Genomic DNA, 24,349 nt, shown 5'->3' with positions numbered 1-24,349 from the left:
CCATGCGCTCACAAGATCACAATTCTAAAATCACACAGTGCTAAAGCGGGCTATGGAACATATGGCCACAAGATATCAATGGGACCAAGAGGTTAGTAGGATTCAAAGAGGGAGTGGAGGTTGATCTAGGGAAGCAGAAAATCCAATTACAGTAGTAAGGTGTTTTTCAAATGGCTTGAGAGGGTCATAAACCTTCCTGATTTACACCATAAAATATGTCTGTGTCAGGAGGAATTTCCCCCTGGGAGCAGGTTATCCCACAACTGGCTATTGTACGGCTTCTTCTACCTTCCTCCGAAACTTCTATTCCTAGCCACAGAAAAAGGGGCTAAATGTACTACAGGTCTGATCCAGTCTGGCATTCCCTATCGGTGGTGTACGTGAGAATACAGGAATGGCCACACAGGGTCAGACCAATGGTCCATGAAGCCCAGTATCCTGTCTTCCTGAGGGCCAATGCCAGATGCTTCTGAGGGAATAAACAGAACAGGTAATCATTATGTGTCAATCCAAGAGTATGTTTTTGTTGATCTTCCTTGACCTTCTGAAAGACTCTAGACATGCACTGAGAGCAGAATGATGTTTCCTTCAATATTACCTAGTCTCCTGTTACTTTTCCTTTCAGGAAGTAAAGTTCAAAACTCCTTGGACCCACACAGTATATCATGTCAGCTGTCAATGACACCAAATTCCAACCTGCAGTCTTCCTTCTCAACGGCATACCTGGGCTGGAAGACGTCCATGTCTGGATTTTCATCCCTTTCTGCTTAATGTATGTTATTTCCATATTAGGAAATTCAGTCATTCTGTTCATTATAAAAACAGATCCATCCCTCCATGAGCCCATGTACATTTTCCTTTCCATGCTGGCTGTTACAGACCTTGGCTTATCGTTATCCACCTTACCAACAACACTGGGCATATACTGGTTTCACTCGAGGGAGATCAGCCACGATGCCTGTTTTGCCCAGGTGTTCTTCATCCACTCGCTTACGTTAATTGAATCATCTGTGCTCTTGTCCATGGCCTTTGACCGTTTTGTTGCGATCTGTAATCCGCTGAGATATGCTTCCATCTTAAGCCCACCAAGAATAGCCAAGATGGGACTGGTGTCTCTGCTAAGAGGGGTTGTCCTAATATTACCTGTCCCCATTCTCCTGAAACAGCATCGATACTGCAAGGATAGCATCCTCTCCCAGTCCTACTGCCTGCATTCGGACGTTATGACAATGGCTTGTTCAGATATCAGCGTCAACATCATCTATGGTTTCTTTATAACAGTCTCTTCACGAGGGTTGGACTTGCTGTTCATCCTCCTATCCTATGTGATGATCTTTAAATCAGTGCTGAATATTGCATGCCACGTGAAGCGCCTCAAGGTCCTAAATACCTGCGTCTCCCATGTTTGCGTCGTCCTTCTCTTCTACACACCACATATTGCCTTATCTGTGATATATAGATTCGTGAAGAACTTTTCTCCGATATTGCCAATTGTCCTGGGCAACGTCTATATGCTGGTCCCACCCCTGATGAACCCAATTGTGTACAGCGTGAAAACAGAAGCAATTCGTGTGAGGATAATGAGGGTATTCATCAAGTGAAGGGTCAGTTCATCACGCAAGTCCCTAGAATGAAATGTCTGTAACTGGCTTCATGCTATCCCCAGTCTCCACTGTGCAGGGGGAAGCTCTGGGACAGCGAGAATCCACACTGGGCGGCTAGTCTTATGGTTTGTGCACTGCTCTGCGGTTCAAGGTCCCAGCTCACACAGGGAGTCTGTGCCAGAGTTTGGCATTTTTTGTTCGTTGCCTAAATCCTGGTGCCCTACCTTACCCACAAGACCCTCCTTCCTTTTCCCAGCCACAGGATAGGACCACAGGGTCACGACCTAGAACTGAAAGTGATGAAAAATCTTCTCCTTTTTGTGCTCCTCTTGCACACAGCTGTGGGTGTTCCTAGTTCAGCCAAAAGATTGCATTTGATGTTGAAATTGCTGGGTGAGTTTCTAGGGACTGTGTGATACAGAAGGTGAGACTAGATAATCATAGTGTTCTCTTCTGGCCTTAAAATCTAGGAATAGTTACACTGCAAATTGCATTTATTTCCATTGTCTGATGAGAGTTTAGAAACATCTTCCAGCAACTGGAACAACTCTTAAGCAACTTCTCCTCTGTGTTTTAAGTCCATTTAGACCTCTCTGAAGAAAGAACCAGGTTTACACCAAAGCTAGGTGAAATTTTCCAGACATATTGTTCATTTGCTGGAAAATGCAGGTTCAGCTGACTTGAAACGATTTGCAAATTTGACAAAATAGTTTTGGCCTTTCACAAAAATGATCAGAGATGAGGAAGAAGGTGGTGGGCTGTCTCTCGTCACCCAGCATAATCTTTAGGTCAGTGATTAGAGTACTCATGTGGGTTGTGGGACAGCCCAGATTCAAATCCCTCCTTTCACCAAACCTGAAATCGAGTCACTAGAAATTTTTCAGACTGGACCAAAAAATCAGTTAGGCTTGGCGCTTAGAGGACATGAAGGGGATATAGGCACCCCAAAATTTGCTTTAACCCCCCCCCCCCCCCCCCGGTTACCACCCCACCTTGTGCAAAGGGTGTTAACGATATGCTGGGTTGTCCTTAAGGAAAATGGCTCATTAGGTGAAGGGAGCTCCCTGTACAGTGACCACTGTCCTGCAGTCTGGGAAGATGGGGTCAGGAACCAGGGGTGGAACTTTTTTCAGGCAGGGGAGATTCCCGGAAATGGATCTGACCTGGCCCCAGGATCAGCCCCATGCAGGGAAAGAGGAAGTCCTGCCCCTCCCTAGCCCAGCCGGGACAAGCAGCTGGAGTCTGGCACATGGTGGGAGCCCCTGCCTGGGCACCCCCTCACTAGAGCTGGGCCCAGTGCTTGCAGGCTAAGGGGCCTTGGTTTGACTGTGCGTATCTGTGTGTGTGTGTGTGTGAGGGGGTGTCTTTATAGCGCAGTGTGATATACCGCAGGGTATAATCGGGACTCTTTGAATTGCTGTGCCCCCTTCATTCTCCACCTCAGGGTGGCTTTTGCACTGCTTTGCTGATGAGCAACACAACCTGCCAGGCTCTGGTCACTCATAGCCCTCAGCTTGCAACGTTGCGTGAATGCTCTCCCAGCCCCTCATGAACTAGACACAGGGCAACACCTGCCACTTCTCTATGCTCAGCCTTGCACCCCAGAAATGTGTATCTTGTACTGTCCTGTCTGTTCACTGTACAAAGCAAGCTCATGTAAATCCGTTTTTCCAGCAAAGGACAATAATTATGCACCAGCTTTGCTGTTTCAAGCAGAGTTTCCCACACACTTTGAACTGTGGAGATTGGTCCCAGGCTGGGAAGGAAATCCATCCTGTGTATGAAGAACTGTGAACTGCCTTCAACATAAAATGGGGTGAGAAAAACTGTTTGTGAAACAAATTAAAAATAAACACACCGTCTTACTCCTAAACTTTACCAAGTGAAATAAGATTTGAAGCAATCAATATTGACATTTATATCTCATGACTTGTGATCACTTTAAATCCTTCTTGCTATTGTCAATAAACTTGTTCCATTGCTTTATCGTAACCACTGAATTTGGGTCAAAGTCTTTCAAGCAACCTTGGTTCAGTAGAGAGATTGGAGGACAGAGGTAATGAAAAATGTATTGTTTCTCATTTTGTACCCTCCTCCTCTCTTTGAGTAACTCCCCTCTGCCCCTACTGGGTGTAAGCAAAGCAGTCTCCCATGCATGCACATGAGATTCAAAGTGTAATTTGGGCCTGACTGTGATCTCCTTTACCCCAGGGTAAGTCAAGTGTAATGCTACTGAAATGAATGCAGTGACTCTGGATTTGCACTGGTGTCACCGACAGCAGAATTTGCTCCTTTGAGTTCAGTGGGGTTATTTCCCAATTTTCACTGGGGTGAGAGTATAGGGCCCAATGGGCTAAATCTACCCCTCATGTGACACCACTGAAGGCAATGGGAACTCTGTGTGTAGAGATTCCAAAGTCTTTGGGGGAAGGATTGTGTTTTTGCGCTGTTTGTGCGGTGCCTCACACAATGGGGTCCTGGTCCATGAGCACAGCTAGTTGGTGCTACGGCTGTATATATAATGATACGTGATAATTAGTCGAGGATCAAGCCCCACTTCATGTCTTTCAGTAGCTGCTCTGAAGGGATCTTTACAGCTGTTGATATTACATTCAACATTGCCTTGGGAAAAGCAGAACTGCCTTCATATTTAGAGCATGATTTTCAATCAATCATGTTCAGTGTCCCAGCAACAACAGCAAGGAAATGGGAAAGGAGCACTGATTCCACAATGACTTCCTTAAATTCTATCAGTGCAATGTTCTCAACCTGGCCAAAATGAAATTAGGCCTCTGAACAAATCTTATTACATAGTTCTGATTTGGAAAGTATTTGAGAAGAGAGGCCAGATGGAAACTCCAGGTCTGATCATCCTCAAACTTTGGTGTCTTCTGAATGCACACCTACATCTGGCCCCCATCTCTCTAACAGTGTGAACCAAAATGCTGGATCCAAACACAATCTCACTTTGGGTGTTCAATAACTGTCAAAAATTATCTGGGAAAATGCTTTCTGAAAGGTATATTGACAACAGAACACAGAAAAAAAATCTAGTAAATATAAGAAAACAACTACAAATGGAGAAATGCTTTGAGACAGTGAATGGTTTGTTCTCAAGGGAAAGGGAGAATTTCTCTTTGTAGATTCTGGTCAATCTCTCCTTTGAAAGCAGTGTTATGACTGGATGTTCTTTGGAAGGAGAATTTTGCATATCCATCTATGGAACGGTTTGGGTTGGGGCAATTATGGGATACACAGGTATCCAAGGCCTGAAATGCTCTTCTGGGATGCAAGATTCATTGCTGTCTCTAGGATCAGAATGGAAAACAGAAGAATGATCCTGGCATCCAACTTTAATGTGCAAATGACTATAATAAAGCCATGTAAGCTGTTGACCCTCTTGTCTGTACAAGCCAGTTTCATCGCCTCCTCATGCAAGCCATACGAGTGGGAGAGCATACTGGATGTGCAGAGGGGGAAGCATTTAATAAGGAAGAGGAGTTGGAAGACTATACAGATGCCCATGAATAAAATTGCTACTCCTATTTTCCTTATTACCGAACTGGGGAGTAGCGAGGTCTCTCTCAGAAGATCATATACTGCAATTAAACCATCAAAGGCCATTCATCCAAAGGTATGGATAAAGAATATCTGGATGATGCAGGCGTCAAAAGCAATTTCCCTGTCATTAAGCCTATACATGCCACTCAGCATTGTTGGCAATGTAGGCGCAGATTGTTGAGGGCTAGTAAAAAAAGGATAATGTACAAGGACAGATGGAGACTTTGCTCTGTCCTCATGACAAAGAGGATAGTTACCGTTCCCTACCACTGTCAGGACGTATGGGACACACAGTGGGAAAGCCATCCAGGAGTTCTGCTCCCACATCTCAAGGGCACCTATGTGGATGAATATCTGATGGCTGAAGATGCTATTATTGACTGTCGACATAATGTCCCGGTAACCTTCCTATCGGTGTCAGAATCCTGAAATAAAAACATTCTTCACCGTATAGAACCAGAGGCCATAAACACTGCCAAAAACGCTGTAGTACAGCTTCATGCCTCTGTTAGATGTCAATGGCCCGTATCCTCTGATGGTGGAAATTGAAGTCCTTCCATTGATGCCTGTAGCCAGGAGGGCTGGTCCCCCTCTGAGGAGGACCCAGAGAGGGAGCCAGACCCACCCTGGCTGACAGAGGCCTGCCCCAGGGAAGCACCTTACCGGAAGCAAGGGGGCGGGTCTGGGCCTTTAAAGGCCCCAGTGGCCCCACCTGATCGGAAGCAGGGGGGGTGGAGCTAGGCCTTTAAGAACCAGGCCGGTGAGCTCAGTTAGCGAGAGTCGGCTGAAGGGGAAGGATGTGCCTCCTCCGAAGCGCCTAGCCAAGGCCGGGCCGGGGAGTCAGGCTGAGAGGGAGTGGCCGGCCTTAAACCCAGCCCGGGGATCGACCGAGGCCTTCCCCAGGTACCCTACAGCCTGGGAGTCGGAGGGACCATCGGAGACCCCCACGGTCTGGGAACCAGAAGAAGGCCCGTCAGGGCTCCCCGAGGACTACGGGCCTGAAGAGCACCCCTTGGAAACACCCAGGGCCTGGGAGCTGGAGGCAGATCTGCCCGAGCCATGCCGAGCCTGGGACCCCGAGGACCTACCGGCCCTGCCTGAGGCCTGGGGACCGCAGGACCTGGAGGAGCTACCCTTCGAGGACGAGCCCATGGAGCTCCCGGAGCTGCCACCCGTGGACGAGGAGGGCCTAGCCGGTCTACTGAACCCCAGTGACCCAGAGGAGGCAGGTACCGGGGGTTTCGGGGAGGAAGAAGCCCAGGGATAGCCGCACGATAGTGGCTGAGTCAGGGGCAACCTGGGCGGCGTGTTGTGATTTGAGCCCTGCCGACCCAGTGGCAAACGCTGTTGCCGCTATCATGGCCCTGGGCTGGGACGCAGTGGAGACGGGCGGGCCTGCGTCCACCTCCCCCTCCCATCCTCCGTGAGGAAGCCTTCCCCGCCGTGCCGTTCTCGAGAGCGGCTTGCTCACCTGCCAGCCCTACCTGAGGGCCTGGCCTTTAGACTGCTTGCCTTGCCAGCCCTGCCTGAGGGCCTGGCCTTTAGACTGCTTGCCTCGCCAGCCCTGCCTGAGGTCCTGGCCTTTAGACTGATTGCCTCGCCAGCCCTGCCTGAGGGCCTGGCCTTTAGACTGCTTGCCTCGCCAGCCCTGCCTGAGGGCCTGGCCACAGACTGCGTACCTTAAGAGAGGCGCAAGGCGGCTCCCAGTGAGGGGTAGCCGGGAGGGCTGGTCCCCCTCTGAGGAGGACCCAGAGAGGGAGCCAGACCCGGACGCTGCTCCCCGGTTCCAGGGGCACGTCCACAATGCCAAAGAGGCTACTCCTATTCACGCTGACTGAGGATGTGGCTTCGTGTGAATTAAACTCATTAAAGGCACCTGATTTTCAGTGAGTGAATCCTCAGGACTTTTGCAAGGCTTGCCTCTTTACAGTGTCTCATGTTGGGTACCTGAAATCCATTTAGAAAATGTTGGCCTAAAACATAATTTATTTCACTCTTAACGTACTGAATTGAATAGAAGGGCTGCTATCTTCCTGTGCTGCCCCTGTTCATATGGCCATCCAGCATCCTGGCAGATGAAAGGAAACATGACAAAGTAAGTCAGTGATGCTTGGCCTAGTGTGGGAGAAGAGACCAATGTGTGAGCGGCAGACTTTTTACCACAGTGGCTACAGGTTCTCTAATGAGCTAGAGGTTGGGGCACATTCTGCTTCCTGGCTCACCTATGGGCCTCAGTCTGGGCTTTCTGATGACTCTCTGCGACGACTGCAACGGGCTTCACCCAGCTTCTCCAGACTGAGAGGTTGTGGGCAGGGCTCTCCCCGTCATCAGGGGAAAGCTGAATTTCTTAAGACCCTTTTTGACCTTGTCGCTGTATTGGAGCTTTGGCCTTCCTCTGGCTCGTGGGTAGTCCTTGAGTTGGCCATAGAGCACAACCTTTGGCAGATGAGCTTGAGGCATGCACTTCATGTGTCCCAGCCAGCGAAGCCCACAAGCGTCCAGTTTTCCTGCATACACTGTAGGCCGGTTTTCTCAAGGATCTTGTTATGAGTGATCCGTCAGTCGCAAGAGACTCTAAAGATTTTTTTGACACAGCGAAGATGTCAGAAGTAGGAGGAATGGTCTCAAGTTGCAGTGGGAGAGGTCTAGGTTGGATATTAGGAAAACGTTTTCCCTTAGGATGGTGGTGAAGCACTGGAATGGGTTATCTAGGGAGGTGATGGAATCTCCATCCTTAAAGGTTTTTAAGGTGTGGCTTGAAAAAAGCCCTGGCTGGGATGCTTTAGTTGGGGTTGGCCCTGTTTGAGCAGGGGTTGGACTAGATACCTCCTGAGGTCCGTTCCAACCCTCATCTTCTAGGAGTCTATGAAGACAGGCATGATTCAGGGGGTGTAACAATGTGTTAAAGCTGGGCAAATGAGGACATTTCTTCATGTGCTCATGTTTAGGGCCATTTCAGGAACCAGCCAGCTGTCCAAGCCACTGCCAATTTTTGGAATGGACTGCAATTATTCTGCTTGCTGCTTTTAGCCATTTTCAGGCCTTTGCAAAAACTTAGCATAACTAGGAAAACCGAAGCAGAGGGGACTAGACAGGTACACGTGAATCTTCTACTGTTGTGTATTTTGTGCCTTGTCTTCTTGCCTAGGTTGCTGGAGCAACAGAGCTTAGCTTGTTGCCATTGCAATAGAGTTAGACTATGAGGGGATAGCTCAGCCAGTCCTCTTTGGTTTTAGTATTAGTTCAATAAAGACATTTCATGGGTTTGCATCTCTCTGTGTTCCGTGCTGATTTCTCTGTGAATAGAAGTACTTTCCAAGGAGTCAACATAACAAAAGTGGTGATGGAGAATGGCATCGACCTGTGCTGCACCAGCAAAGAAGTAAAAGTCAATGTAAGAAAAAAGTGTTTTGCTGTTTTGGGGGCTGGCCTGTTTACACTGAGATTCAAACTGAAACTAAAACAGGCTCTTCTTTGTTCTGACCGAAGTGAAGCAGACAGACTGGGAAGGGGGAAGAAACAAAGGCAGTGCTAGTGAATGGAAATCACTGGCAATTGCATGTGAACGACCCCAACACACATGGATAAAAGACACGAAAACACAAGAGAAAGAAAAGAAAAAAAAAAGAGTGGCAGCAATGGCTACAGTTATGGGGCCCAAGGAATCTTTTGATGAGACTCTAGAGGAATGGAACTCATATATGGAGTGTTTTCAGCTTTTTCTTATTGCAAATGAAATTACAGATGGAAAGCAGGTGCCCATTTTCTGAAGTGTCGTAGGAGCTAAAACCTAGACTTTATTGTGCAGCTTAGTGCACCCTGATGAGCCAGAGACAAAATCTTACAGTGACATTGTGAAAATCCTGGAGGCACATTTGTCTCCAGAACCGCTGGTAATTGCAGAGAGATTTAGGTTTCACAAAAGGAATCAAGAAGAAGGTGAAACAATTGTGCAATTTGTAGCAGCTCTGAGGAAGCTTGCTGAGCACTATGAATTTAATGATGTGTTAACTGACACCCTACATGAGAGGTTAGTGTGTGGTCTGCAGAATGAAGCAATACAGAAGCACCTATTGACAGAGGCTCAGCACACCTGGCAGAAGGCCATTGAAATTGGAATTGCAATTTCTATGGAGCTATTCACAAGACAGTGGGGAGCCGGGAATGCTATCACTGTGGAAAGCCTGGTCACTATGCATCAGAATGCTGGTGTAAAAACGTAGTGTATCGACAATGTGGGGAAAAAGGACACACTGAGCGTGCCTGCAATCAAAAGAAAGAAGAGCCAAACAGAACAGGCAAACCAAAGAAAAAGAAGCCTGCTGCCTGCCGGACCAAAACGAAAAATCTGCATGTGGCAGAGCAGACTCAGGATGATCAAGATGTCATCCAGTCAAAAGAAGTTCCACTCTATGTCTTGTCCATGGCAGTTGGCTCACATGAATACTGAATAACCCTGCTGTTGGAAGGTAAACCTGTACGCATGGAACTGGACACTGGTGCAGCGATTTCACTGGTCTCAGACACTGTGTATAAGGGGAAGTTAAAACATCTCGCACTTAAGCCAACAAAAAATGTTCTGAAGATGAAACCTGGAGAAGCTCTACCCATGTTGGGTCCAATGATGTTAAGGTGGAGCTCAATGGACAGACTGCTAAATTACCACTGTTTGTGGTGGAAGGCAATTACCCAGCCTTAATGGGAAGTCATGGCTTAGGAAGATCCAGCTGAACTGAGCAGAAGTGCACTGGATGGCTAAAGAAGCAGCAGGTCTGACAGCTGTATTAAAGAAACCTGCTGCTGTTTATGGAGAGGGCTTGGGAAGTATGAAGGGAATCACTGTGAAATTGAACATTAAGCCTGACAGCCAGAGCTGTGTCATATGCCATCAGGCCAAAGGTTGAAGCGGACCTGGAGCATCTGGTCAAAAATGGAGTCCTACTACCAATTACCCACAGCTAATAGGCAACCCCAATCATTCCAGTACTGAAGAAAGATGGCTCCATTCAGATTTGTAGGGATTTTAAGGTCACTGTTAACCTGGTGTTGTGTGCAGAGCAATATCAGGCCAAAGGATGAACGGTCTCTGTAATGCCGTCCACTACTGCTGAAAGTACTATACAGAAACTGAGTGAAATCTTTAGTCATTTCCTTCTGCCAGAACAACTTGTGAGCAACAACGGACTGCAGTTCGTCTCTCAGGAGTTTGAAAATGTTATGACAGAAATGAGATACATCACATCACTTCAGCACCGTATCATCCATCCACCAATGGATTAGCTGAAAGTTTTGTGCAGACCATGAAACAAGCTTTAAGATCTACAAGGGGACATTTGTCCATTCAAAAGCATCTGGACACCTTCTTACTATCCTACAGAAGCACACCTTGTGCTACGACCAAAGTGTCCCCGGCCTTTCTAATAATGGGATGACAGCTGCACACTTGCTTTGATCTGCTGAAACCCGCCAAAGCACGACAAGTTGTGCAAAGTCAACAGCAAAACCAAGTCATCAGACGTGCACACAGAGCAAAAGACTGAACCTTTAGTCCTGGACAGCCTGTCCTAGCTGAGAACTGTGCTTCTGGAGCTAAATGGGTCTGACTGCAGAGGATCTCACCTGGCCGTGGCATGCAGATCAGTTTTTGCCAGGTCATACATGTCCCAAGGACACATCTCCACTTGAACTGCCTGACTTCACCATTACAGGTGAGTTATCGAGTCAAGAGTCACTCGATCCTGACTACCCTTCTCCATCCACCTCTGCAGCAGATACAGCCCCCTCCCCTGTTTAAGCAGCTACAACATCCTCACCTGTTCCAGCTACGAGTCCCAAGCCCATTGTTAGACCCGCACCGATAACACCTTCCTCTGCAAGAATACCGGAACTCCGCTGTAATCCACGTAGAGAGAGAAGGCCTCCTCAACCAGGACACAAGAATAATTTTTTCAGGCCCAGTACAAACTTGTAACCTGGGCCCACTTCCACACACATATCCCATACATCCCATACATACAATCTCATGAGCCAAAAAAATTGTTCCGCATGGTAATGGGGGTTGCAGCCTGGGCCAAGCACCCCAGGGTCTCTGCGCCCTGTAAAGTGTACCCTTTCTCCCTCTCATGTGGTGGCCCTGTCCTCAACAGATGGATTTTTAGCTAGGGCAAACTCACATTACAGGGCAGAATAATCCCCGGGGTTTAGCCGGGAACTGGGGCAGTCCATCGTAATTCCCCAGTTAGTGATTGTTCTGTTAAATGGACGTTTTCATTAAAAGGGAGAGGAATATATTGTGTATTTTGTATCTTGCCTAGGTTGCCATAGCAACAGAGTTTAGCTTGTTGCCATAGCAATAGAGTTATACTATTAGGGGATAGTTCAGTCAGTCCTGGTTGGTTTTAGTATTAGTTCAATAAAGACATTTCATGGGTTTACATCTCTCTGTGTTCCATACTGATTTCTCTCTGAATGACAAGTATTTTATAAGGATTTAACATAGCAGTCACCCCCCCACAAAATCAGGTGGCAACCTTCAGTTTGAGAACCAATGTATTAGTGGTTGTAGGTAATCTCAAACATGGCTGAGCCAAAAAAAAAATTACTCTTTCCATTACTGACCGTAATGGACCACATGGCATTTTTCTGGATAATAGGGGTTCAGCCTGGGCCAAGCACCCCAGGGGCTCTGGGCTCCTGTAAAGTGTACCCTTTCTCCCTCTCATGTGGTGGCCCTGTCCTCAACAGCTGGATCTTCAGCTAGGGCAAACTCACATTACAGGACAGAATAATTCCCGGGGTTTAGCCGGGAACTGGGGCAGTCTATCGTAATTCCCCAGTTTAGTGATTGTTCTGTTAAATGGACTTTTTCATTAAAAGGGAGAGGAATGTATTTGTGTATTTTGTGTCTTGCCTAGGTTGCCATAGCAACAGAGCTTAGCTTGTTGCCATAGCAATAGAGTTATACTGTTAAGGGGATAGTTCAGTCAGTCCTGGCTGGTTTTAGTATTAGTTCAATAAAGACATTTCATGGGTTTACATCTCTCTGTGTTCCATACTGATTTCTCTCTGAATAACAAGTACTTTACAAGGATTTAACATAGCAGTCACCCGCTGCAAAATCAGGTGGCAACCTTCAGTTTGAGAACCAATGTATTAGTGGTTGTAGGTAATGAGAATTAGTGGTTTTTAAACAAACATGGCTGAATAACTTGCACACTCAGCTGGATAGTAGTGCAAAGTACTCTTTCCATTACTCACAGTAATGGACCACATGGCATTCACCAAAGAGTTCAGAAGGAACTCAAAAGTGAAGTTGCAAAACTACTAACTGTGGAACGTAACTCATCATTTAAATCAGCTTCTATACCAAGTGAGTGGGGGATAGCTAACGTGATGCCAATTTTTTAAAAAGGCTCCCCAGGCAAGCCTGGCAATTACAGGACAATAAGCCCAACTTCAGTACAATGCAAATTGGTTGAAACTATATTAAAGAACATAATTATCAGACACATAGATGAACATGATTTATTGGGGATGACTCAACATGGTTTATGTAAAGGAAAATAATGCCTGACTAATCTATCAGGATTCTTTTTGGTGGTCAAAAAACATGTGACAAACCAGAAAGAATTGATAGGAGAACTAAAAGTGAATGATAAGCTGGGAAACAGTGACACTGAGATGGACAAGTTCAGGATCCTGAGAAAAGGAAGAAAGGAGAACAGCAGGATACGGACCCTGGACTTCAGAAAAGCAGACTTTGACTCCCTCAGGGAGCTGATGAGTGGGATCCCCTGGGAGGCTCATATGTGGGGGAAAGTAGTCCAAGAGAGCTGGCTGTATTTTAAAGAAATCATACTCAGGGCACAGGAACTATCAATACTGATGTGCAGAGAGAATAGCATATGTGGCAGGTGACCAGCTTAGCTTCACGAAGAAGTTCTTTGAATGTGGATGGACCATGGGCACCTTACTCTACTCTGAAAATCTCCCTCCATCCTCCCCACAGTAAACATAGCCTGTGCAGTTACTCTAGCTGGGATAAAGAGACAAAGGGCAGCAGTCCACAGGCTTCGGGACACATGCTGATCTCTAAAGAGGGCTCAGGAAGCTGCGCTTCCCCATGGCAGGATATTGCACCCAGAGGGTTTATGATTAAGCTGGGACAATCTATATTGCCTTCTGTCCTAGAGGCTAGCAGATGGGAGGGCTTCTTACTCGGTGTGGAAATCCTACGTTTGAAATAAGGATGCACAAGAGCCTGTCTACTTGCACATTGTGGTCTCAGGGATTCAGCATGGGGCTCATCAGCCGGGAGTATAGAATAATAGAATAATAGAATATTAGAGTTGAAGGGACCTCAGGAGGTCATCTTGTCCAACCCCCTGCTCAACGCAAGACTAACCTCAGCTTAATCATCCCAGCCAGGGTGTTGTCAAGCTGCAGTTTAACAACCTCTAAAGATGGAGATTCCCCCACCTCACAAACTAACCCATTCTGGTGCTTCGCTGCCCTCCTAGTGAAAAACATTTTTTCTAATATTCAACCTAAACCTCCCCAACTGCAACTTCAGACCGTTGCTCCTTGTTCTTTCATCTACTACCATTGAGAACAGCCTAGCTCCATCCTCCCTGGAATCTTCCTTCAGGAAGTTAAAGGCTGCTATCAAATCCCCCCTCATTCTTCTCTTTTGCAGACTAAATAAGCCTAGTTCCCTCAGCCTATGCTTATAAGTCTTGTGCTCCAGCCCCCTAATCATTTTTATTGCCCTCTGCTGGACTCTCTCCACCTTATCCACATCCTTTTTGTAGTGGGGACACCAAAACTGAACACAATACTCCAAATGCGGCCTCACCGATGCAGAATAGAGAGGAATAATCACTTTCCTCGACCTCCTGGCAATACTCCTACTAAAGCAGCCCAATATGCTGTTAGACTTCTTGGCAACCAGGGCACACTACTGACTCCTATCCAGCTTTTTATCCACTGTAACCCCCAGTTCTTTTCTGCAGAGCTGCTGCCTTGCTCGTCAGTCCCCAGTCTGTAGATGTGCATGGGATTCCTCTGTCCTAAGTGGAGGACTCTGCACTTGTCCTTGTTGAACCTCATCAGTTTTCTTTTGGCCCAATACTCCAATTTGTCTAGGTCAATCTATAACCTATCTCTGCCCTCCACTGTATCTACCTCTCCGCCGACATTAGTGTCATCTGCAAACTTGCTGAGGATTTCAAAGTACCCCGTCCTCTAGATCATTAATGAAGATGTTGAACAAAACTGGCCCAGGACCAACTCCTTGGGCACTCTGCTTGTGACCAGTTTCCTGCTAGAGATCGAGCCACTGATCACTAGCCATTGATGATCTAGCCAGCTCCGTATCCATACTTCTTTAACTTGCTGATAAGAATACTGTGGAAGACTGTGTTAAAAGCTTTGCTAAAGTCAAGGTATATCATGTCCACCGCTTTCCCCACTTCCGCAGAACCAGTCACTTCTTCATAGAAGGCACGTGATTCAATCTAGCAGAGAAAGTTATAACAATCTAATGGCAGGAAGCTGGAAATAAAGCAAAATATTTTCTGTTTTTCTTAATGCCCCTATTTATGGGATCCAGAACCTACATAGCTTTCAAATTTATTTTAAAAGATTTTTTTAAAAATTAGTTGCAGAAAACAAGAAAACACAATGCAGGTGACTCAGAAACCAGAGGTGTGTGAAAAAGAACCCCAAAATAGTATATTTTGAAAGCTGGTTATTTTAAAGCTATCCCATGATATTTCTGGGTGTGCCCATAATTTTTCAATGGCAGACCTAGATTAAAAGATCTGCTCTAGTTGAGCCATAAGGCACTAGGCTCAGCCCCAGAATTCCCTGAGTAAAACTCTCTGGCCTGTGGCTTGCACAACTCAGTATAGATGATTGTGATGGACCTTTCTGGCCTTAATATCATTGAATGTGGAGGCTTCCCACAAATCACTGGCCAATGGAAAATGGTAGGCTTGACTCTTCGGTGTCTCAGATTTCCTGTCTTGAGTAATGCCAATAGTTTTCTTGGCAGCGTAGAAGCGAAAAAGGAATGTGTCCTCTATCCCCTAATGAGCTTTTGCAAGCTTCAGACCTATTACCTGATATTCCAATATGAGGGCCTACAGCTGTCAGTACTGATGCACTGTACTGGGATATATTTGCTGACTATACACCCCCTAGAGACACGGAGGGACTAATTCTGATAACACTCAGTGTGATACCGATAACTAGAATAGTTTTCATTGCAGGCTTCTGTAAAGGCAGCTGGAAAATAACATCACACCTCACACGTCAGCTTCCTACAGCAGCAATTTCAGTGCTTCCACCTTCATCTTGGTTGTAGTTCCAGGTCTAAAAGCAGCCTATGTCTGGCTGGCGATCCTTCTATGCTCATTGTACCTGTCTTCTGTCCTCAGGAATTGTAGCACTGTTTGTATCATTAAAGCTCAGGAAAGCCAGCAGGCCAAGTTTGAATTGGTTAACGAAGTTGCCAGTGGGCGCATGGGTTGGAACACCACTGCAGTTTGGCCTGACTGTTCCTCCATGAGGCCAGCAGAGAAGGGCTCTGCCATTACGATACCCAGCTGTGGTTACCAGAGGTGTTTGGTCCGGTAACACGAGTGAGAGAGGCTCATTGTTTGAGCAAAGCTGGTCTGGAAAACAGAGGATTTTACCCCACGAAAAATTTCAACCCACTGTAAAATATTTCCTTTTTATCCATTTTTGGGTGTTGCTTTCCACAGAAATCTGCTCATTTCCTGCTGAAGTTTCAGTTGCCATGGCCCTGCCCAGCTGTAGCTGCCTGGATCCCCAAGAGAAATTGGAGGCTTTTCGTTTCCCTCTTCTCATAAATGAAGGTTGCACTGACTGAGTCAATGGCTGCATTCTGGGTTTGGAAAGGTCAAAACCTCCTGCCCAGTCTATACCTCACCAGCTACTATATCCAGCCTTCAGATCTCCATGCAGCCTCCTTCATCCCTACAACAGCCCCTTCAGCACATCCCATGGGCATTGGCTACTGTGACAGGCTCCAGTAGCACATCTCCGATGAACCTGTGCTCCCAGGGGCCTGGAGAGGATCCTAGATCAGTTGTGGAGGCACAGAGATTGTGGGTGGGAGGGACTACCTATCAGGGGATCTCTGAGATCAGTGAGTAACTTTGGGGATCCATGGATGCTGGGTCCTACCCTTTATTCCTCAGAGAGAAGGGAAGGCACATCCAGAACTGGAACAATCTGAGGGAAATTTCCAGGTAGGAGCAGTGTGGAATCTTCCTTCCTCAGCCTGCATTCTGGGAAATGGGAAAGTAGGAAAGGGGTTGGCGGGGAGAAATCTGACCCTACATAACTATTATTTGTCTGATTTACCGTACTGCAGCAAGATTGCAGCTGTAACAGCATCATCGGTACCAGTCGGCCGCCCTCAAGGGAACCCTGTGACTCCTCTGAGCCATATGCACAGCACTGACAGCCTGGATTGCAGGAATAGAGCCTGCGGAAGGGCTGGTGCTGCTGTCCAGTTCGTTGGCATCACTGAGCATCCCCTGTGACTGGGCTTCCTGCAGTTTGCCATTGGCCATGCTGAGGTTAAAGCTGGCACACACTGAACCAATCAGCTGAGGGTTCCAGGTGGCCAAGTGGCCCCTGAAGAAATGGGCAAACATGCTTCATAAGGACAGTTGCAGCCTGTCTGAGCAGACACTGCCTGCTGCTCGTGCAAGGCCTGCAATGACTCATTCTCCGTTAGGGTGCAGATCTCTGATGGCAGCTGCTCCCCACCTCGCAGGCATTGGGTATGTTGGCAGGTTTCTCTGTCTTTAAATCTTTCAAACACCAAGGGAAGGGTAAAGGCTGCCAGCTGTTGAGATGGGCAGATGTTCTGTGCAGCGGCAGCTGACTCTGTTGAGCTGTGGGTGTGACTCAGTGAGAGGGACTGGAGAGGAGACAGCACTAGGTAGCTGGGGGACCCTCCACTTCTTGTGCCCGTGGTCAATGCAGGATCATTCCAGGTGCACAGAAACCCCAGATTCAAAGTGAGCTCAGTGTGTGAAAATCCCAGTGACCTTAGTCAGGATTTCTGAATGGGTCCCATTTCCAGAGGTGCCGTGTGCTCTGGGTCAGAGAAGAGCCAATGCAATATCAGTGAGTTGTTCCCAAACCACCTCAGGTTTATTTTCTCCAGGGAATATAATCAGCAACTCCATTTACTTGCATCTCTACCCCCTCTCTGGTCTCAGAGTGCCAGATGTCAGCCTCCTCCCTTTCCCTCTCCTGGGTTGGAATCCCACCATTCTCCCATCGTCAGACTGGGCCCTGAGCTGCTTCTAGCTGTGGGTCAACTGGGCTTGAATACTCATGCCTTTCACTTTGAAATCGACTTCCCGCAAACCTCCATTGTAGCTAAATAACAGGTGCTGGGGTTACTCTGTACTAGACCAGTGGTTTTCAATCTATGGTAAACGGATCCCTACCGGTTTGCAGACTGTTAGATTTCCAAAGGTATTCACAGCTTCATTAGAAATTTGGTAGGGGTCTGCAAACAGTTGAAAACCACTGTACTGCAGAGTGAGAGCCCAGGGACTGAATATTATGTAGGCTGATCCCAAAACCTGTACAGCTCTGGATAAAGGCTGCAGCCTGACATCACAGAACCTGAGGAGAACCTGTCAGCTACTAACCCAAGGATAGAGGAGGGACTAGCTGCAAAGGATTCCCCAGAGTTTTTTTTTCCTCACAAGCAATTGAATGAGGGCTAAGAGGCTGCAACCTCTTCAACTTCTTGTAAAAATCCAGATGACACAAAGTACAGTTTTGGTCCCCCTCTAATGAGAGAAATCATCTCTGAAAGAAGATCAGAGGGGAAAGAATGGGTTTACATGTGTGTGGTAAAGAATAGATGTATAAATGTTGTGCCAAAATTTTCATTACCATACAATTATTACAAACCAAACTTTCATTCCATGCATGTCTATGGAAAGCCAGCCACAGACGTGTTGGAATCTGTTCAGGAAGGAGCAGGGGTAACTTTACTACTTAATGACTTTAGCTGTAGATAGTATTTCAGAGGTATTCCAAATACACTGTGCAATGGGTTTTTTGCTATTAACTCTTTGTTCAGTGAGCAGTTGTATGATACAGTCTCCTGCTAACTGACCAGAAGCTGTTTCTAGCACTTACATTCAGAATCGTGCACACAATAACTCTGCTCCATTTGTGCCAGACTTTCCAAAAAGTCATGAGACACCAGCACTGCTGTCTGTGTTTCAGTGAAGCATAGACACGAGGTGAAGGAGAACAGATTATAATAGTGGCTGTACGTAATTTACACCCGTCACCTGTTACACGAGCGTGGCTGAAGTAATTTGCAACTCAACTGGACATTAGTGCAAAACTAGTGTTTGCACTATTCACTATTTGGGACATCAGTCCCTCTCCCATCCCGCTGAAGGAACTGTCTGTGTTAGCTTGTAACTTGCCAGATATCTACAGAACCCTTTCACTGGGAGAGTATGGGGGTCCTGAGGCTAAAGAGAAGCCTGTGGGATGATCGACCTCTCTGGATCTAATCAACACTGGCCAGGCAGAGCATTCAGTTTCTCCTGCAGGGATTCTTGGGGGAGCGTTTGTTGAATGAAAGTTAAGAGAGGCCGGTTCTGATCGAATACACATGTAAACCTGTTGTGACACTGTTCCATTCAATGTTCCTGAATGCAGAATCTGGCCCTAAGAAATTATCTGATGACCTGGAAAGAGGCAGTGGCGTAATTTGGGTTCTTGAGAAAAGAAAAAATAAATAAAATATATGAGTCATTGAAACACTTTTCTAAATAATATAAATGCAAGACAGAAAAATATAATGATCATTTTCACTATGCATGTCTCTAGTGTAAAAACATTATACAATGGGCCACACTCAGAAGTGGAGGGCCAGAGAGGGTGTTTGTGGGAAGGTCAGAATTGCAGAATCACACAGTGCTGAAGGAGGCTACGGAACTCATAGCCACAAGATATCAATGGGGTCAAATCTGTAATAGGATTCAAAGAGGGAATGGATGTCTACATGGGGAAACAGAAAATTCAATTACAGAAGTGGGTATTTTTTTTAAAAAAAGACTGGGAGTTTTATTAACCTTTCTGATTTGCACCATCAAATATGTCTAAGTCAGGAGGAATCTTTCCCTGGGAGTAGGTTATCTCACAGCTGTCTATCTACTGCAGGGCTTCTTCTACCTTCCTCGGAAGCATCTGGCACTGGGCACTGGATCCTGGGCTAGATGGACTATAGGTCTGATGCTGTTTGGTAATGCCTATCTTCCTATCGATCATGCCTATCTTCCATACCTGATCAGACCAATGGTCTAGCTAGCCCAGTATCCTCTCTTCCAACATTTAACAATGGCAGGTGATTCAATGGAATGAATAGAACAAATAACCATAAGTGTAAATCCAAGGCTATGTTTTTGCTGATCTTCCTTGAGCCCCTAGAAGTCTCTAGACTTGCACTGAGAGCAGAATGATTTCTCGTTCAATATCATCTAGTGTCCTGTTACTTTTCCTTTCAGGAAGTAAAGTTCAAAATTCTTCAGGGCTGCTAAGTGCATCATGCTAGCTGTCAATGACACCAAATTCCAACCTGCAGTGATCCTTCTCACCGGAATACCTGGGCAGGAAAACATCCGTGTCTGGATTTCTATCCCCTTCTGCTTAATGTACGTTATTTCCATATTAGGAAATTCAGTCATTCTGTTCATTATAAAAACAGATCCGACCCTCCATGAGCCCATGTACATTTTCCTTTCGATGTTGGCCATCACAGACCTTGGCATATCGCTATCCACCCTGCCAACCATACTGAGCATATTCTGGTTTAACGCTAGGGAGATCAGCTTCGATGCCTGTTTTGCCCAGCTGTTCTTCATTCACTTGCTTACTTTAATTGAATCCTCTGTGCTCTTGTCGATGGCCTTTGACCGCTTTGTTGCGATCTGTAACCCGCTGAGATATGATTCCATCTTAACGCCACCCAGAATAGCCAAGATGGGACTGGTGTCTCTGCTAAGAGGGATGGGCATTATACTCCCACTCCCCATTCTCCTGAAACACTACCGATACTGTCATGACAATGTCCTTTCCCATTCCTACTGCCTGAACCAGGAAGTCATGAAGATGGCTTGTTCGGATATCAGAGCCCACAGCATCTACAGCTTCTTTGCAACACTCGCTTCACTGGGGTTAGACGTCCTGCTCATCCTCCTATCTTATGTGATGATCCTCAAAGCAGTGCTGAGCATCGCGTCCCATTCAGAGCACCTGAAGTCCCTGAACACCTGCGTCTCCCACGTCTGTGTTGTCCTGCTTTTCTACATGCCAGAGTTTGGTTTGTCTGTGATACACAGATTCGTGAAGAACTTTTCTCCCTTGGTTCAGACTGTCATGGGTGATGTCTACTTGCTGGTCCCACCTTTGATGAACCCAATTGTGTACAGTGTGAAAACCAAAGCCATTCGTGCAAGGATCATCAGGGTGTTTGTCAAGTAAGGAGTCAGTTCATCATCTGGATCCAGGGCTGATGATGCGGGACATGAAAATCACAAGCCATCTTTTCCATCCTAGAGACTTCCAGAAGACATGAGAGGACATGAGCTACTGATCCCTGTCACCAACTGCTAAGGAAGGACAACACACTGAGGGAACAGGACCGAGGCAGGCAGCAGTGTTTACAAAGACTCTGTGTTTATGTAGAGCCAGGGGATGGGTGGGATTTTATCGCATAAAGAGCTGTATGGGTGTCTGCTCACAGCTCAGAATTGCTGTGGATACAGTCAGTACACAGAAGGAACGTGGATGTTTTGTTCCATTGTCCATGACCTGTCCCTGTCCCGTGTCTGGTTAAACACCCAGGGGCCATGGGAAAAGCTGTAGAGCCGTTTTGAAGTTGCAGTCCTGGCCCTTCCTGAGCACTCTGGCTGCTGCGTGATCCATGTGAGCAGCACCAACTGTGACCAGAACTATTCTAGGGGCATTACCGCCCAACATTCCCTGCACCCTCACCCAGGATTAAAGCTGCAGCCTTAAGAGAAGCCATTCGGGCAACTCCTCGACCTCATGGACGGCTCTGACAAGAGACTCAGGCCCAGATTCCCTCCCCATCCTCTACATTTGTGCTGCCCCAGCTATGGAAAGGGCTGGAAATGGGCCTCAGCTCCCCAGCTCCTAGCTTAGTCCTGGGACTTTAGAAGGTGACCAGGCCTGGCAGAGGCAGCTACGGAGAGAGAGAGGAAGATGGTCCCAGCTGGGGAATTGTTCATGCTTTGGGAAGTCCCAGCCTACTGCTTCTTTAAGGGTCTGAGACTGGGGCCTTGTAGTGCAGGGCAGGGACTGGCTCCCCTCACTCCCTGCCACCCCCAGGAGCCGTAGAAGACAGAATTGGCTGCCTCTTTGCTCAGAACATGGTGACAGCAGCAGGGGAAGGACAGCTGCCCTCACTGAGCCTGGGGGGGAGGGACTGAGCTACCGAGGGGGCCAGCTGGTGAGGATCCAGGAAAGCTGCGGTGAGCCAGAACCAACGCAGACCCCAGCAAGAAGGGTTGGGGGGCTCCTGGATAATGGAGGAGGGTTGGGCGCAGGCTAAGAGAGCCTGTGTTTTGGAGAAGAAATATGACCCCACACAGGGGGATCTTGTTTTCAGTCTTCCAGGGTGAGAGTAAGTCACTGCAAGGACCTTAGAGGGAGGGGCAGGGACCTGCAGGGTACCTCAGTGGACACGCTGGTGTGGCACCCATCCACAGGGACTTGACCACAGTGTGTTGTTTTCTGGGAAGCTGTTGCAAACAGGCGGGTGTCAGCTCAGTCCCCAGGCTGCTCTACACTCCACTGAGGCTGGTGGGGAAGAGGTCAGAGAATCAAACCCCTGTAACTGCCTTCTGGCTATCCTCGCTCCTCCAGCGCAGGGGGCAGCTCTGGAGCAAGAGAGAATCCAGCCAGAGTCTGTGCCAGAGCTCAGAATTAAATGTGGGTTGCCTAAATCCTGGTACCGAGCCATACGAACAAGAGCCTCCATCCTTTTCCCAGCCACAGATGAGGAGAAGATGGTCACGATTGGGAACTGAAAGAGAGGAAAACTCTTCTAACTTTTCTGCTTCTGTTGCACACAGCTGTGCGTGGTCCTGTCACACGTAAAAACATCCAGTCCCTTTGCTGAATCCTCATAATCTCCTAAACAACAGCACCTGGTGGCCGGCATTTCCACGCGTTAATTATGCATAGTTTAAATAAAATATTAAGTGATCAAACTCACTCGTTTGTCCTGGGATGTAGGTTTAAAGCAGAATTTATTATTATTTTTCAGTTCTTTTCACGGCCGGGAGTGTGCCTGGGGATGTGACGCGCACAAAGCAGGACATGATCCTTGGGCACTTACAGGCTAAAATAGGTACTTGGATCTGGTATGTGAGCCAATTATCATCAACCAAACCATGCCAAAGCTGATGGGCCTGCTGTGAGATGGGACGCAGTAGTTGGCTGTAGGGGAATTCCTCAGCCAAGCCTTAATAATAAAACCTAGTTCTTATATAGCACAGATCATCAGGAGATTGATAAACTGAACAGTAATAAGTCACCAGGACCAGATGGGATTCACCCAAGATTTCTGAAGGGCCTCAAATGTGAAATTGCAGAAATACTAACTCTGGTAGTAACATACCATTTAAATCAGCTTCTATACCAGATGACTGGGCGATAGCTAATGTGACACCAATTTTTTAAAAATGCACGATTACAGATCGGTAAACCTAACTTCATTACCAGACAAATCGGTTGAAACTGTAGTAAAGAAGAGAAATTTTACACTCGTAGATGAACATAATTTCTTGGGAAGAGTCAACATGGCTTTTCTAAAAGTGAAATCATGCCTCACTAATCTATCCGAATTCTCTGTGGGGGGTCAACAAGCATGTGCACAAAGGTGATACAGTGTACTTAGATTTTCAGAAAGCCTTTGACAAGGTTCCTCACGAAAGGCTTTAAGCAAAGTAAACTGTCATGGGATAAGAGGGATGGTCCTCTCCTGTACCAGTAACTAGCTAAAAGTTAGCAAGCAAAGGGTAGGAATAAACAGTCAGTTCTGAGAATGGAGACAGGTAAATAATGGTGTCCCCGCGGTCTGTACAGGGACCAGTATAGTTCAATGTATTCATAACTGATCTGGAAAAAGGATGTTACAAAACACGACACAAAATTACACAAGATAGTTAAATCCAAAGCAGACCGTGAAGTGTTACAAAGGGATCTCACAAAACTGGGTGACTGGGCAACAAAATGGCAGCTGACATTGAATGTTGATAAATTCAAAGTGATGCACATTGCAGAACATATTCCCAATTCTCCATATAAAATGATGGGGTCTAAATTAGCTGTTAACACTCAGGCAAGAGATCTTGGAGCCATTGTAGAAAGTTTCCTGAAAGCCCCTGCTCAGTGTGCAGCAAGAGGCAATATAGCTAACAGAATGTTGGGAATCATTAGTAAAGAGATACATCATAAGGAAACTGAGTTAGAGGGAAGTAAAGTGAGAGGTCAGCGGCAGAGCTGGGATTAGAAGCCATGGACTTGTCCACTGCTCTATCCACTAGGTCACACTGCCTCTCTATATGCAGACACTTCTGGGTGGGAAGCCTGTGGCAGCTGTTTAACTGCACTCACAATTTCTGCACATGAGTTTGAAACAAGTCAGTGCAGTTGAATAGTGTGAGGCGCTCAGCAGCTGGGCTCTGTCTATGGCAACCAGTAGCCATCCAGCATTAACATCTGTGGAAAACCTTGCATTGTTTTTCCCATTTAGCTGGGATGCAGAATCCCATTGGATGGTGGGCCTGACTCTTCCACAGCTCCCCCCTTCTGTTGCCTTTTAAACCTGTGCAAAATGGGCACAAATGCTACCTAGTGCAAAGGGATGCATTTTACAGAGGGATGGTGGGGAACAGGCCAAAGAATCCAACCCCTGTAACTGCCTCTTTGCTATTCCCTCTCTCCACATCACAAGGGCAGCTCTGGGATAGCGAGAATCCAGCTGTTCCAGCTGGGAGGCTGGTCCTGTGGTTTGGGCTCTGCTCTGCGTGCCAGTAGAGTTGGGATTTCATTCCCTTGCCCTTTGACAACATGGA

At 46.9% G+C, this 24,349-nt stretch overlaps 2 protein-coding genes across 2 annotated transcripts; both read left to right on the top strand.

Annotated features, from left to right (window-relative positions):
* Positions 1 to 665: 665 nt before the first annotated feature.
* LOC137160014 (olfactory receptor 51G2-like) lies at positions 666 to 1,601 on the top strand. The gene has a single exon (XM_067558473.1). The coding sequence runs from the start codon at positions 666 to 668 to the stop codon at positions 1,599 to 1,601; it is 936 nt and encodes a 311-aa protein (XP_067414574.1).
* Positions 1,602 to 19,790: 18,189 nt separating this feature from the next.
* Positions 19,791 to 20,726, top strand: LOC137160015 (olfactory receptor 51G2-like). The gene has a single exon (XM_067558475.1). The coding sequence runs from the start codon at positions 19,791 to 19,793 to the stop codon at positions 20,724 to 20,726; it is 936 nt and encodes a 311-aa protein (XP_067414576.1).
* Positions 20,727 to 24,349: the final 3,623 nt, after the last annotated feature.

Source organism: Emydura macquarii, unplaced genomic scaffold (assembly GCF_026122565.2).
Source record: "Emydura macquarii macquarii isolate MOO-44397 ecotype Brisbane River unplaced genomic scaffold, CSIRO-AGI_Emac_v2 contig_2097, whole genome shotgun sequence".
NCBI classification, from domain to species: domain Eukaryota; kingdom Metazoa; phylum Chordata; order Testudines; family Chelidae; genus Emydura; species Emydura macquarii.
The sequence above is the reverse complement of the archived record's forward strand: the minus strand, read 5'-3'. Positions and strand labels throughout refer to the sequence as shown.